The sequence below is a fragment of the Syngnathoides biaculeatus genome, chromosome 9 (genome assembly GCF_019802595.1).
Source record: "Syngnathoides biaculeatus isolate LvHL_M chromosome 9, ASM1980259v1, whole genome shotgun sequence".
NCBI classification, from domain to species: domain Eukaryota; kingdom Metazoa; phylum Chordata; class Actinopteri; order Syngnathiformes; family Syngnathidae; genus Syngnathoides; species Syngnathoides biaculeatus.
Genome location: NC_084648.1, coordinates 28,458,058 through 28,471,804, shown reverse-complemented (window position 1 = coordinate 28,471,804; position 13,747 = coordinate 28,458,058). Strand labels below are relative to the sequence as shown.

The 13,747-nt window shown below is 42.4% G+C and overlaps 1 protein-coding gene across 3 annotated transcripts in view; it reads right to left on the bottom strand.

The window, feature by feature from the left end:
* Positions 1-13,747, bottom strand: part of ctnna2 (catenin (cadherin-associated protein), alpha 2) — a 385,655-nt gene that overhangs the window by 327,987 nt on the left and 43,921 nt on the right. For all 3 annotated transcript variants that reach the window (XM_061830846.1, XM_061830850.1, XM_061830847.1), the window contains 3 exons: positions 8,952-9,118; positions 7,525-7,644; positions 4,513-4,779 (listed from right to left, as the gene is read on the bottom strand). In XM_061830846.1, the coding sequence (XP_061686830.1) occupies positions 4,513-4,779; positions 7,525-7,644; positions 8,952-9,118 (554 nt within the window). The remainder of the gene's footprint in view (positions 1-4,512; positions 4,780-7,524; positions 7,645-8,951; positions 9,119-13,747) is intronic.

Below are 13,747 nucleotides of genomic sequence, written 5' to 3'. Positions count from 1 at the left end.
CGGTTGAGTTAAAGTGTATGCCAGCTCACTTTGGCTAAGCAAAAGGTTACACTGTTAAATGGTCAATAAACATCCACAACTCAACCCCATTCACACCCACATTCACAACTACGGAAAATTTAGAATCTTAAATTAACCAAATATGCATATTGTTGGGACGTGGGAGAAGGCTAGAGTACCACGGAAAAAAAAATCAAGATAAGCACAGAGAAAGTACACAGGAAGGGCCTGAGCAAAAATTGTAACTATCAAATGCAGGATTGTGATGCAATTTGTTAACCACTACGCAAAGTTTTAGTCAGCCTACTGTAGATCAAAACAGTACTAAATACCAACACAAACAGACATATTTCTACATCATGAGGAAATGTAATCATCTGCTGCTAAAATATTCACTAATATACAGCATATGGCAGCCCTTCAATCTCAGGAGTATGTTTTAGAAGAAATGCTGATGCATCAAACAATTTTGCCTGAAAGAAACTAGACAGCAATATAGTTCCCAGTGATCTGCACTTTTTAAAGTAACCTTTACAGGATGTTTCAACAAGGTATTGATGTAATTAACTCGAGAAAACCAGCACCATTTCAATCAATTGGCAGAGACCAACCATCTCATGCACTGGATATTAAATTCCGGTGTCCTTCCTGTTACCTCATTGACAACAGAAAAACACTAGATGGCAGCAATGGATAATAATTTGGATCACTTTGTATTCAGGGTCAATCGGGTTGAAAAACGCCATGTTTTTTCTTCAAAGTAAAAACAGGTTGATATAAGATCGAAGTCGAATCAAATGATCAAATCAAGGTTTGACTCATTTGGATTATTTCAGATCTGTCCTTGTGGAAAAGTAATTTGATGCACTTATATGGTAACTGCTTTGTAAAGTAAGCATTACTGTATTCATTCCAGGAAGCGACGAGGTTGATTTGTGTCAACCAGTTCCTGCATCAATAAGTCACTTCACCATCCCCGTGAGCTTGAATGTGCAGCATTCTCTCACTATTTTAAGATTGAGGATGAAATTATAAATTAATATAGTCAATTAAAAAAAAATCCGACTATTACGTACAATTTCACATTCAGGTATTTTTGGTTGTTCCCTGGAAAAAAAAAAAAAGAAAATCTAGATCCGTTCTCGTGTTTCTGAGGTACAGCTTAGTAAAGCCTTTAACAGGCTCCCATCCTACTTCTACAGCCTTCTTCTTCTTTTCCTTTCGGCTTGTCCCGTGAGGGGGCGCCACAGCGTGTCATCTTTTGCCATCTTAGCCTATCTTCTGCATCTTCCTCTCTAACCCCAACTGCCCTTATGTCTTCCCTCACCACATCCATAAACCTTCTCTTTGGTCTTCCTCTCGCTCTTTTGCCTGACGGCTCCATCCTCAGCATCCTTCTGCCAATATACTCACTCTGTCACCTCTCAACATGTCCAAACCATCGAAGTCTGCTCTCTCGAATCTTGTCTCCAAAACATTCAACTTTGGCTCTCCCTCTAGTGAGCTCATTTCTAATCCTATCCAACCTGGTCACTCCGAGCGAGAACCTCAGCATCTTCATTTCTGCCACCTCCAGTTCTGCTTCCTGTTGTTTCTTCAGTGCCACGGTCTCTAATCCGTACATCATGGCCGCCCTCACCACTGTTTTGTAAACTTTGCCCTTCATCCTCGCAGACACTCTTCTGTCACATAACACACCAGACACCTTTTGCCAGCTGTTCCAACCTGCTTGGACCTGTTTCTTCACTTCCTTACCACACTCACCATTGCTCTGGATTTTTGACCCTAAATATTTGAAGTCGTCCACCCTCGCTATCTCTTCTCCCTGTAGCCTCACTCTTCCCCCTCCACTTTTCTCATTCACGCACATATATTCTGTTTTACTTCGGCTAATCTTCATTCCTCTCATTTCCATCTTTCTAATTGTTCCTCTGCATGCTCCCTGCTTTCACTGCAGATCACAATATCATCTGCGAACATCATGGTCCAAGGGGATTCCAGTCTAACCTCATCTGTCATCCTATCCATTACCACTGCAAACAGGAAGGGGCTCAGAGCTGATCCCTGATGCAGTCCCACCTCCTCCTTAAATTCCTCTGTCACACCTAAGGCACACCTTACCATTGTTCTGCTGCCATCATACATGTCCTGTACTATTTTAACATACTTCTCTGCCACACCAGACTTACGCATGCAGTACCACAGTTCCTCTCTTGGTACTCTGTCATGGGCCTTCTCTAGATCCACAAAGACACAATGTAGCTCCTTCTGACCTTCTCTGTACTTTTCCACTAGCATCTTCAAGGCAAATAATGCATCTGTGGTACTCTTTCTAGGGATGAAACCATACTGTTGCTCGCAGATACTTACTTCTGTCCTGAGTCTAGCCTCCACTACTCTTTCCCATAACTTCATTGTGTGGCTCATCAACTTTATTCCTCTATAGTTCCCACATCTTTGAACATCCCTTTGTTCTTAAAAATGGGAACTAGAACACTTTTCCTCCATTCTTCAGGCATCTTTTCACCCGCTAGTATTCTGTTGAATAAGTTGGTCAAAAACTCCACAGCCATCTCTCCAAATTGCTTCCATACATCTACCGGTATATCACCAGGACCAACTGCCTTTCCATTTTTCATCCTTTGTAGTGCCTTTCTGACTTCCCTCTTGGTAATCCTTGCCACTTCCTGGTCCTTCACACTTGCCTCTTCAACTCTTCCTTCTCTCTCATTTTCTTCATTCATCAACTTCTCAAAGTATTCTTTCCATCTATTTAGCACACTTCCGGCACCAGTCAACACATTTCCATCTCTATCCTTAATCACCCTGACCTGCTGCACATCCTTCCCATCTCTATCCCTCCATGTCTTCATGCCTCTTGTTTAGCCTTTGCCACCTCTAACTTTGCCCTACGTCGGATCTCAATGTACTCCTTTCGTCTCTCTTCGGTCCTCTCAGTGTCCCACTTCTTCTTCGCTAATCTTTTTCCTTGTATGACTCCCTGTATTTTGGGGTTCCACCACCAAGTCTCCTTCTCCCCTTTCCTACCAGAAGACACACCAAGTACTCTCCTGCCTGTCTCTCTGATTACCTTGGCTGTCGTAGTCCAGTCTTCCGGGAGCTTCTGCTGTCCATCGAGAGCCTGTCTCACCTCTTTCCAAAAAGGCCGCACAACATTCTTCCTTTCTCAGCTTCCACCACATGGTTCTTTGCTCTACCTTTGTCTTCTTAATCTTCCTACCCACCACCAGAGTCGTCCTACACACCACTATCCTATGCTGTCGAGCTACACTCTCCCCTATCACTACTTTACAGTCAGTAATCTCCTTCAGATTACATCGTCTGCACAAAATATAATCCACCTGCGTGCTTCTACCTCCGCTCTTGTAGGTCACTATATGTTCCTCCCTCTTCTGGAAATAAGTGTTCACTACAGCCATCTCCATTCTTTTTGCAAAGTCCACCACCATCTGTCCCCCAAAGTTCCTTTCCTGGATGCCGTACTTACCCATCACTTCTTCATCGCCCCTGTTTCCTTTTCCAATATGTCCATTACAATCTGCACCAATCACAACTCTCTCGCTGTCTGGGATGCTCAGAACTACTTCATCTAGTTCCTTCCAGAATTTTTCTTTCAACTCTAGGTCACATCCTACCTGTGGGGCATAGCCGCTAACCACATTATACGTAACACCCTCAATTTCAAATTTTAGTCTCATCACTCGATCTGATACTCTTTTCACCTCCAAGACATTCTTAGCCAGCTCTTCCTTTAAAATAACCCCGACTCCATTTCTCTTCCCATCTACTCCGTGGTAGAATAATTTAAACCCTGCTCCTAAACTTCTAGCCTTACTTCCTTTCCACCTGCTCTCTTGGATGCACAGAATATCAACCTTTCTCCTAATCATCATGTCAACCAACTCCTGAGCTTTTCCTGTCATAGTCCCAACATTCAAAGTCCCTACACTCAGTTGTAGGCTCTGTGTATTCCTCTTTTTCTTCTGACGATGGATCCGGTTTCCTCCTCTTCTTTGTCTTCGACCCACAGTAGCTGAATTTCCACCGACGCCCTGCAGGTTAGCAGTGCCGGAGGCGGGCGTTGTTAACCCGGGCCACGACCGATCCGGTTTGGGATTCTTTAGATGAACGCTCATATTTGTTTGGCTCAGTTTTTACGCTGGATGCCCTTCCTGACGCAACCCTCTGCATTTATCCGGGCTTGTGACCGGCCTTCAGATCGCACTGGTTTGTGCCCCCATAGGGCTGCATTCCTACTTCTACAGCCTACCCTTTATAAAATCTGTGAGATCATGTTGATGTTTAAGTAAGTGGTATATGAAGATTGTATGTGTCAATAAAAAGATTAGAAAAGTCTAATCAATCAAGATCTAAATCAAATTTGACATCAATTATACTCCACTGCATTTGTATAAAAGGGTTTATGTTGTGCACATGTACTCAATGTTAGAATACATTGCATTGATGGGAAAAGGGAAGCAGTGAACTCACATCAAACTCATTGAGGGCAGCAGCCAGTTCCCCGATGCAAGCATGGCTGTGCTTCTCGTCAGTCGGGGAGGAGGCCTGAGCAGTGGTGGAGATGCCTCCGATGGCCTCCTGCACTTGCTTGAACACATAGTCACGGTTGGCACGTGTAGCCGCCACATCTGGATGACGCAGAAAGGCCTGTGAGGCAGTATACAGCATGGTGGCGTTCTTCTTCAGAGCCCCGCGAGCTGCTGCCATTTCATCACGACACTGAGGGTCCTTCAGTTCCTGTGAAACGTCACTGAGTTAGCACTTAAGACCAAGCCACCAAAGAAAAAGTATGATTTTTTTTTTAATTGAGATTATGTTGATTTAAATTCAAAACATTGAATTCATAATGAAAATAATAATAACATAATGAATGAAATGAAAATCTGCTGAAGGAGCATCAATATAACCTGCCCCTTCAGGTTTGGAAATCTGCCTCGCTGTTTTGAAATTTGGGATTGGAATTTCAGCTGTGTGTATTTTGAATGTTTTCCACATGCTTGCGACAATCAGGGTTATTATGCTATTCAGATTTCAAAGTTCCATTCCATTTTTCTATTCTCTAATTTCCAAACTTTTCTGACAAAACTGCCAGAGTAAGATGTAGAGGCAAGAACCAACGTGCCATAGAGAATGGTTAATTCTGCAAAGTTCCTATATTCCTGATAATTGTACACTTTGAAGGGCATGAACCTTTATACCATGGTCACTTGCCAACGAAAACATTTAATGAAACTACCAATTTATAAAAATGAAAGTTTTACGACACTTAATGAAACATCCATTTCATAAAAAAGAAAGTTTTCCTGAAACAATGTATTTTCTCCTGTAACACCTGAGGGCTTGGCTATGAAGAATCATTACAATGTCATAACATTATAAGGGAATGCAAACCCTTTTCAGTACTCCAGAAAAAGATATTGCAGGTATGACAAAAATAATCAGTGTTTACAATTACACATCTTCTTCATTTCCTTTTTGGCTTGTTCTTTTAGGGTTTGCCACTGTGTGTCATCCTTTTCCATTTAAAGGTCTAATCCAGAGGACCTATATTTTATTTATATAACACACAAATTTAGTTGATTTTTCATGAAAAATATTTAAAAAAATTCTCAACAGAACAGATATAAATGAAATAAATAAGCGCCAAAGTGCACATTTTCTTTGGAATCCGAATGTCTCCGATCTCTGTTTCAAACCGAGGCTCTGTTGAAGCTGCTTCCATGTGACGTCACGCCAAGACACCCCCAGTAAACACAATGGCTTCCTACACAGACAATCATACATGCTGCAAATGGGATCTAAAGGAGATAGACAGCATTGATGAATACGTTTTTATGGAATGCTCTGTGGAAGAGATAGGAACTGAAGAGGACGAATTTTCTTATTCTTCCCATGTGCTAAAAACATCACATGCGGGTGTAATTCAACCATATATGTTCGAACCTGAGTTGACGAATGCAACACAAGGACAGGATTCGGCAAGATCTGAAGAAGTTGACGTGGAACTTTGCACCCAAAACACAGACTGTTAGGTGCCTCAAAAAATCTACGTACATTTTGTTGACAAAATAATCAAATTCAAATGTTTAAACGGCTGATGCTGCTTGCACATAACAGTAAGTTGTTTGTCAACCAGGACAACCGGACAAAATCCAGAGCCTTTAGGAACTGCAGGCGAATCGCATCCACCGCCAGGGTATTGCCACCTTTTTAACATCTGAGTGACCCCAGAGGTAGGAGAGCCTGACTCAGAGGCTCTGCCTCATCATGGGAAGGCGTCTCAGTGAAATTAAGGAGGTCTTTAAAGTATACTCCCCACCGACTCACAACATCAAGTTCGAAGTCAGCAGCGCCCCATCCTCATTGTACAAAGCGTTGATGATGCACTGCTTCCCCACATGACAAAACAGATGTTGGACCTGAATTTCTTCAAAGTCGTCGGGAATTCGTTCTCCAAAGCCTCACCAAACTCCTCTCATGCCCAGGTTTTTCCCCTCAGTGACCAACAAAGCTGCATGCCGCTTGACCAGCTGCTACCCATTAGCTTCCTCAGGAGTGCCACAGGCCAAAAAGGCCCAATAGGACTCCTTCTTCAGCTTAACGGCATTCCTCACAGCTGATGTCCACCAACGATCTTGGGGAATCTTGGGGAACCTTATGGCTACAGCATCAATCAGCCGCCTCAGTAATAGAGGCACCACATATGATCCTCTTGGACTCAATGTTCCCTGCCTCTCCTGGAACAGGGGTGAAGCTTTGCCACAGGTAAGAGTTTAAACTCCATCTGACAGTTCCCACCAGACTCTCACAATATGTTTGGGCCTGCCAGGTTGGACTCCCTTCTTCTCCTACCATCAGAGTCAATTCACCACCAGGTGGTGGTTGGTGGACGGCCAATCACACCCTTCCAAGTCTCAGTGTCAACGCCCACGTGAGCATTGAAGTCCAGAGCGGAATGATGGAGTCCCCAGCAGGAGTTCTCTCCAACACCCCCATCAAGGACTCCAAAAAGGGTGCATACTTTGAACTGCTCTTTGATGCATAGGCACGAACCACAGTAAGGACTAGTCCCCCCATCCAACGCAGAAGTGAGGTTACACTCTCTTCCACTGGGGTGAACCTCAACGTACAGGGTCTGAGCCGGGGGGTAAAAAGTATACCCGCACCTTCCCGGCACATCTTAGCATGGGCAACTTCAGGCAGCCCATGGGAACGTGACAGGAACCATTCAGACTATGAGAGTTTATCCACCATCTATGTTTTATTGCTATCGATGGAAACGAGACAACGCTGTATAAGCACAGGGACAGTATTCAATAGTCTCTAAACAGACCCATTCCAATGCAGTCTTGTCATAACCATTTGACTACTCCGCTGCAAAAAGTATAGGATTTCCTGAGTTGGAATACTACCCCGAAGTCAGAAGTTTTGTTTTGTTTTTTTTGAAAAAGCAAGATTAAGAGAGCACGGGCATCAAGATACCTGCTGCCTCCGGGCTGCTACATAATTAAGCTTCACCATCTCTTTCCCAAATTCTTTGAAGCGGTTTGCCAGGTCCTGTTCATTGGTTGCATTCTTAACTCCCTCCAGCGCCTCCTCCACCTGCCACACACACAGGCACATAATGGATCCCACAAAACATATTGAATTGCACAGAACATTTTCAACAAGGCTTTGGGCAGTATATTTGAATAACGCAATCACACAGAAATCCACAGCATTTATTTGGTTGAATGAATAAAAATGATTTTCTTTAACCATGATTTTGCAAGTGGAACCATTAAGATGTTTAATTTAAAAAGGTCTCAATTCAGCAATCATCCTCCATTATGTGGACACATTGTGATTCTGGACTCCTTTCAATCCCTAATGAATGTGCTTTACAAAATGTGAAAAAAAAAATGTAATGGAAAGGAGATAAGAGAGAAAGAACTTCGAAGAGTCCTTTGATTACAAGGCTTCTGATGGCTTCAGCTAAGCTCCTCCATGGCTCTCAAGAATAGAGAAGTAAAAAGACACTGAGAAGAAAGGATTGAGTGACGGAAGCCCAATGTTTGTTTTAATTAAACTGGTAATTGCATTTGGGTTTATTATTCTTACATAAAGTTCTAATGTTTATAATTTTATGTTTTCAAATGTTTGATATTATTTTTTTTCCCTTGGTTTGTTTTCTATTTTATTTATTTGTTGTTTACTGTGAAGTACAACATTTGGAAATTCACAATAACCTGGACATTGTTGTATTGTTTTGGATGTTTGATGCCAGAACATAGGTCCTCAAAAGTATAGGGCTATACGTGATTAGCAAGAATAGGAAAGCCAGGTTTGAATTTTATTTAAAAACATTTTGGGTGCTCTTCACCATGCAAAAAACACTGCCAAAACAACAAACAGATTATCAAGGGCAAAGACGTGGAAAAAAATTAGAATGGCCATATCAAAATCCATATAGAAACCCTTTACCAAAACAATAGACAGAAGGGAGTAACACCATACCTCTCCAAAAAAAAAAAAAAAAAAAAAAAAAAAATCTGAAAGAAGCAGTGAATTCCTGCAAAAGCTTCACAAAAGGAGAATGTTAAGATTTGGCATTGTCAGTGGGCCATTTTATTTTAAGTCTATCTGATCTTATACTTATGCTTGCCTAAAAATGTGTGACTTTGTTGAGGTGCATCAGAGGCAGATGTAAATACCTACAAAAATATGAAATGTTAATCTATTGTCTTCTATTTATCTTTGGAAATAAAAGAATTGGCCTATCTGTTTCAATATTTTTGCAGTGTGTTGTGTTGTCTAAGTGAACCACTGAATGCTGGGAGGAAACACTTGATATGTAAAATGTCACACACCTAGTTATGCAAAGCAAATGCAAGCTAAAAACCAAATTGTTGCATCATCATCAATCCTACAATTTTCAGGTGGGCCAGCAGCCTCATGACATCAGCCATGTCAGCAAGGATGAGCAGGCGTGTTACAGCAGACAGCAGGGCCCGGGCAGCCCTCACCATGGTGCCACGTTTCACTGAAGAACAGGGGTCATCGGCAAACTCTGAGGAGGCAATGCGCATAGTTTCTCCTGTAAAAAGAAAAAAATACAGATCGATATCATATAGTCATGTTACTTTGCTCACTATATATTTACTGTAGTTGTGTGTAAACAGAAAGGGTTTGGTGGATGTGTATATTAATATTATAAATATTAACATCTAATTCAAAGCCAACCTTTCAATTAGAGACTGAACTTGATTTGACTAGGATGATGGAAATGCCAATACTGTACTTAAGTGCTTTCACAAGTATCAAAAGCAAATCGACGCAATTCAAAATGTGAAGCAGAGGAGAAGTAAGAACAATGTGGGATTGGGTTACTGTTAAAAATAAATCTTTGGTCTGAATTAAATGTATTATTTTTACAATGTGAAGACAGTTTAAAATTGGTTTCCAATATACACAAATGGAGGTTATTTTCTGTCGAACACGAGTTTTGGTCACACCAAATCAAATGAAATACATCAAGGTACATTTTATTTGAAACCACAGCTGCCACCATTAGGCAACTAATCACATTGACCTTGATAATCCAAATCATCGAGAATTAATTTAATAGTCAACACCATTTTGTTTATTTTTTGTTTAAAAATATTTTTTTTACCCCATTGCTACCACTTGATCGCACTTTTTGCGAGTCTCTAACAGCCAGTAGTCATGGCGTACATGCGCAGGAGATGTTATCCTAAATGGGTTTTGGTAGTGATGCACATGAGCAGTAGTGGTGAGTCACTGACATACCGTCATGGTCTGTTCTTTAGTTTAGATCAGGGGTGGGCAAACTTTGTGGCTCAGGAGCCACATTGATATAAAGTTGACAGGCAGGCCAAGTTTAACATATATAAATAAACAAAAAAAGTCCACTGTAAGTATTCATACTATGATTTACTGTGAATGGGAAGAGTATTCTTTTGTTGATCACTTCTTTTGTTAGTCCATCAAAGTCTGGTGTTAGATTTGTGATGGTCAATTTTCAGAACACATTTGAGGTTTTCATCACTCAGCTGGGATTTCTAGGATGTTTTATTGACCTTCATCACATAAGTTTGTTCGAGCAGATACTTTATGTAGAGCCAAACACCACCAGCATTGTTTGTGCCATCTTATGGATTTTTGGAGATTTATCTGTGCTTAATAAGGATTGAAAATCATCCAAGTTGAAAGTTGAAGTTCTCTTAAAACTGTATCGCATTGGAGATCTATCAGTTCAATCTGCACCTCCCACGGTGCTGCTTTGGGGTCTTGCGTGACTTAAAATCAGATGCCAGTTTGTCAGATAAAGGTGTTTTGCTGATCCTGAAACCTTGATTTTAACCGCTGAGTAATACCTATCAGCTCCTGTGTTGATTGGCTGTTCCCATAGTCATTCTGCCAGGTAGAAAAGTGACATCTTATGTTAGTTTCCTCGCGGATCGCTATAAATAGTAACCAGGAAGTGTTGTGTTTAGAGAGCCAGCAAAACGAGTTGATGCTCCGTGTTATTACTATACCGATCATTGAGCAAACAAAATAAAAATAACAATGTACAATGTTCAAGCGTTTGAGCCAGAACACACACAGGCGTAATGTGATGTGTTGGGAGGGACGTAGCGCTGATGATGAACAATAACAGTCCCATGAAATGGACCGCGGAGATTTTATGCTTTTCTGAGGAGTTGGTTTGGTTGTGTAGAATATATAGCAGGTGGCCAGACTTTTTTTTTTTTTTAAACCACCAAGTTGTACTTTTCAAGCAGCAAAGCTTTTCGCGATCCGCTGGCGGCTTGTTGCACGCACTGATCGCCGTAAATAGTAACCGGGAAGTGTTACACGTATATATCCATCCATCTTCTTGGCCGCACGATGGTCGAAGGTGTGCTGAAGCCTATCCCAGCTGTCAACAGGCAGGAGGCAAGTTTACACACACACGCAGACATGGGGAGAACATGTAAACTCCACATGGAGGTCCGGGATTGAACAGCTGCACCACCCTCATAACGTATGTTGTTGCTTTACTGTACCAGCGCGAGAGGCTATAACTTAGCGGCGAATAACCAGTAATGATTAAATGTATGCAAATTTCCCCGCTGATGAATGAGCCTCAACTGTGACAGCCACAGGGTCATCCTGTCAGGAGGTTAAAGGGAAATCCAGTGCTTTGCATGAACAGTGTATCAATAGGTCATGTATTATGTACCCTATTTTGACAAGGTGATGTTAAATCCTGTGTTTTGAGAAGATTTTTTATCGACAATGACGAATTTTCAGGGATGCTGCTATTTTCGCGAGTCACATGATCTACGTGGCCGTATGTGACGAGTATCGTGCTGTTCCAAACGCTGGATTACATAGGACACCATTATGCCCAGTGCTGTTTTCTCAGATTTATCCTCATCTGATGAAGAAATAGCAGTATCGGTTGATCGGGAAGACGGAGGAAAACCTGTGGCTATAATTATTGTTGAATATTCGGATGGTTCTTCGAGCGGAATGACACGGAGTCTGACTACTCTGAGGCCTACGCGTGACATAAGTGTGTAAACAAAGGCCCCCGGGAGCTCCGGGCTAGCAGCCCAGGATGGTTCTTCGGACGGGAATGACGCGGAGTCTGATGAGCGAGCTCGGTGGCGCGCCGTGAGCCGAGCTTTCAGGTGGTGGAGGCCTTTAGCCGAGCTTCGGTGATGGCGGAGGCCTTTAGCCGAGCTTCGATGGTGACAGAGGCCTTTACCCTAGCTTCGGCATCCAGGGCTAACGGCCTCTGGCGCCTGGAAGCTCGCTTGCGGCCGCCGCCGGAGCTTGTAGCCTGCCTTCGTTGGTGATGGAGGCCTTTAGCCCAGCTTCGGTGTCCGGGGTTAACGGCCTGCGCCGCCTGGAAGCTCACTCGCGGCCGTCGTCGGTACTTGTGGGTCGCCTTCGGTGGTGGCAGAGGCCTTTAGCCTAGCTTGGGCGTCCGGGGCTAACGAAGTGTATTACATGACCTATTGATACACTGTTCATGGAAAGCACTGGATTTCCACTTTAAAGAAGGACAAATTTGTGTGCGTTTTCTCAGTTTTGTTGCAGTTTGGTGCAGAACATGTCAGCATCCTGGCTTAGCTAGAACGAATGGTCTGTAATGCTAAGCACCTGCGACGTCAGAGGTGGGGTCATGGATGTTTCTTTTGGTTTGGCTCTGAAAGCTGGCAAATATCCAGATTTTGCTTGGATTTCAAATATGTTCTTTATTTTCAATTTTTTTTTCAATTACTGTACAAAATATATGTAATAATACTACTTCACATTGGAAGGTTTATTGTACATAGGAATTCTGAGGAGAGTCTTCCTTTAAACACTCGGCACTCGCTGTCAACTTTTTTTTTCTTTGGCCCACTCATGGTTAAAGAAGGACTCAGAACAGCAGCAGAGTAAAAACAGAACAGCAAAAGTCAAGTCATTGTATCACTGTACCAGCTGCAGTACCCGATTGAACCACTGAGGATTATAGCACAACCTAGTGGAACGACTCAACATTGCAGGACAGGGTCAAATGAATGATAATGATTATCTTTGGCAGGCGGCACTGCAGCACAGCTGTAGAGCGTTGGCCTCACAGTTCTGAGGACCAGTGTTCAAATCCTAGCCCACCTGTGTGGAGTTTGCATGTTCTCGCTGTCCTTGTGTGGGCACATCCTAAAGGTATGCATTAATTGGAGACACTAAATTGACCATAAATGTGATTGTGAGTGCGACTGTTGTCCATCTCTGTGTGCCCTGCAATGGGCTGGCAACCACTTCAGGGTGTACCCCGCCTTCTGTCCTATGACAGTTGGGATAGGCTCCAGCACTCCCATGACCCTTGTGAGGATAAGCGGCTCAGAAAATGGATTATCTTTGGCGGGCTGAATTGAAATGATCAGCAGCCAGAGCTTGCCCATCCCTGGTTTAGATCATATTTTGTTTTTGTTTCATGTTTTCCTGTGTCCTGTCTTCGATGTTTGTTTGGTTGTAACCACGTGTTCTCGTCAACTCTCCATCTTGTGTCGACCAATCAGCTCCCTTCAACCACTTGTGTTTTCTTCAGGTGTCAATTTGTTTATATTTTATTCCTTGTTGCTTTCCGTCAATGTTGCTGCATTGTTATTTCTCAAATGTTTATCTTTGCACGTTTCCCACCATAATAATTTGTGTTCAGTATTTTGGTTTCTATGGTTGTTTGTTACTTTGATAATAGATTTTTGGACTTTGTGTGTTAGTATTTACATTTTTTCATGTGCCCTGTTAGCCATCTTTTTTATCTGTCGTTAATTTTTTTCTCTTTTTTTTCTTCTTTCGTTAATTTCAGCAATCTCGCTTTGCCTCGCGGCATACGTGCAATTGGGTCTTTTGGTCTTATGTCTCAGACACCTTGAAAACATAAACTTGACAAAATGCAGGAACCATGAAAGGAACAAGAGGGACGCACATGGAGTCGCTCTGGATCCCGCCAGTCTGCCTTCCAGCTCTATTCGCCTCCCACCCAAAACTAAGATCCTCCACAAATCTCTCCGCTCTCGCTTCTCTGTCCTTTTCACAAATGTCTCCCAGTAGTCCAGTTATTCACCAAGCCCTAACAGTTCAAATTCACTTATCTTTTTTAGAATTCAGATTAATCCGACCTGAACCTTCATCTTTCTGACAGATTTTGATTTTTACAGTACTT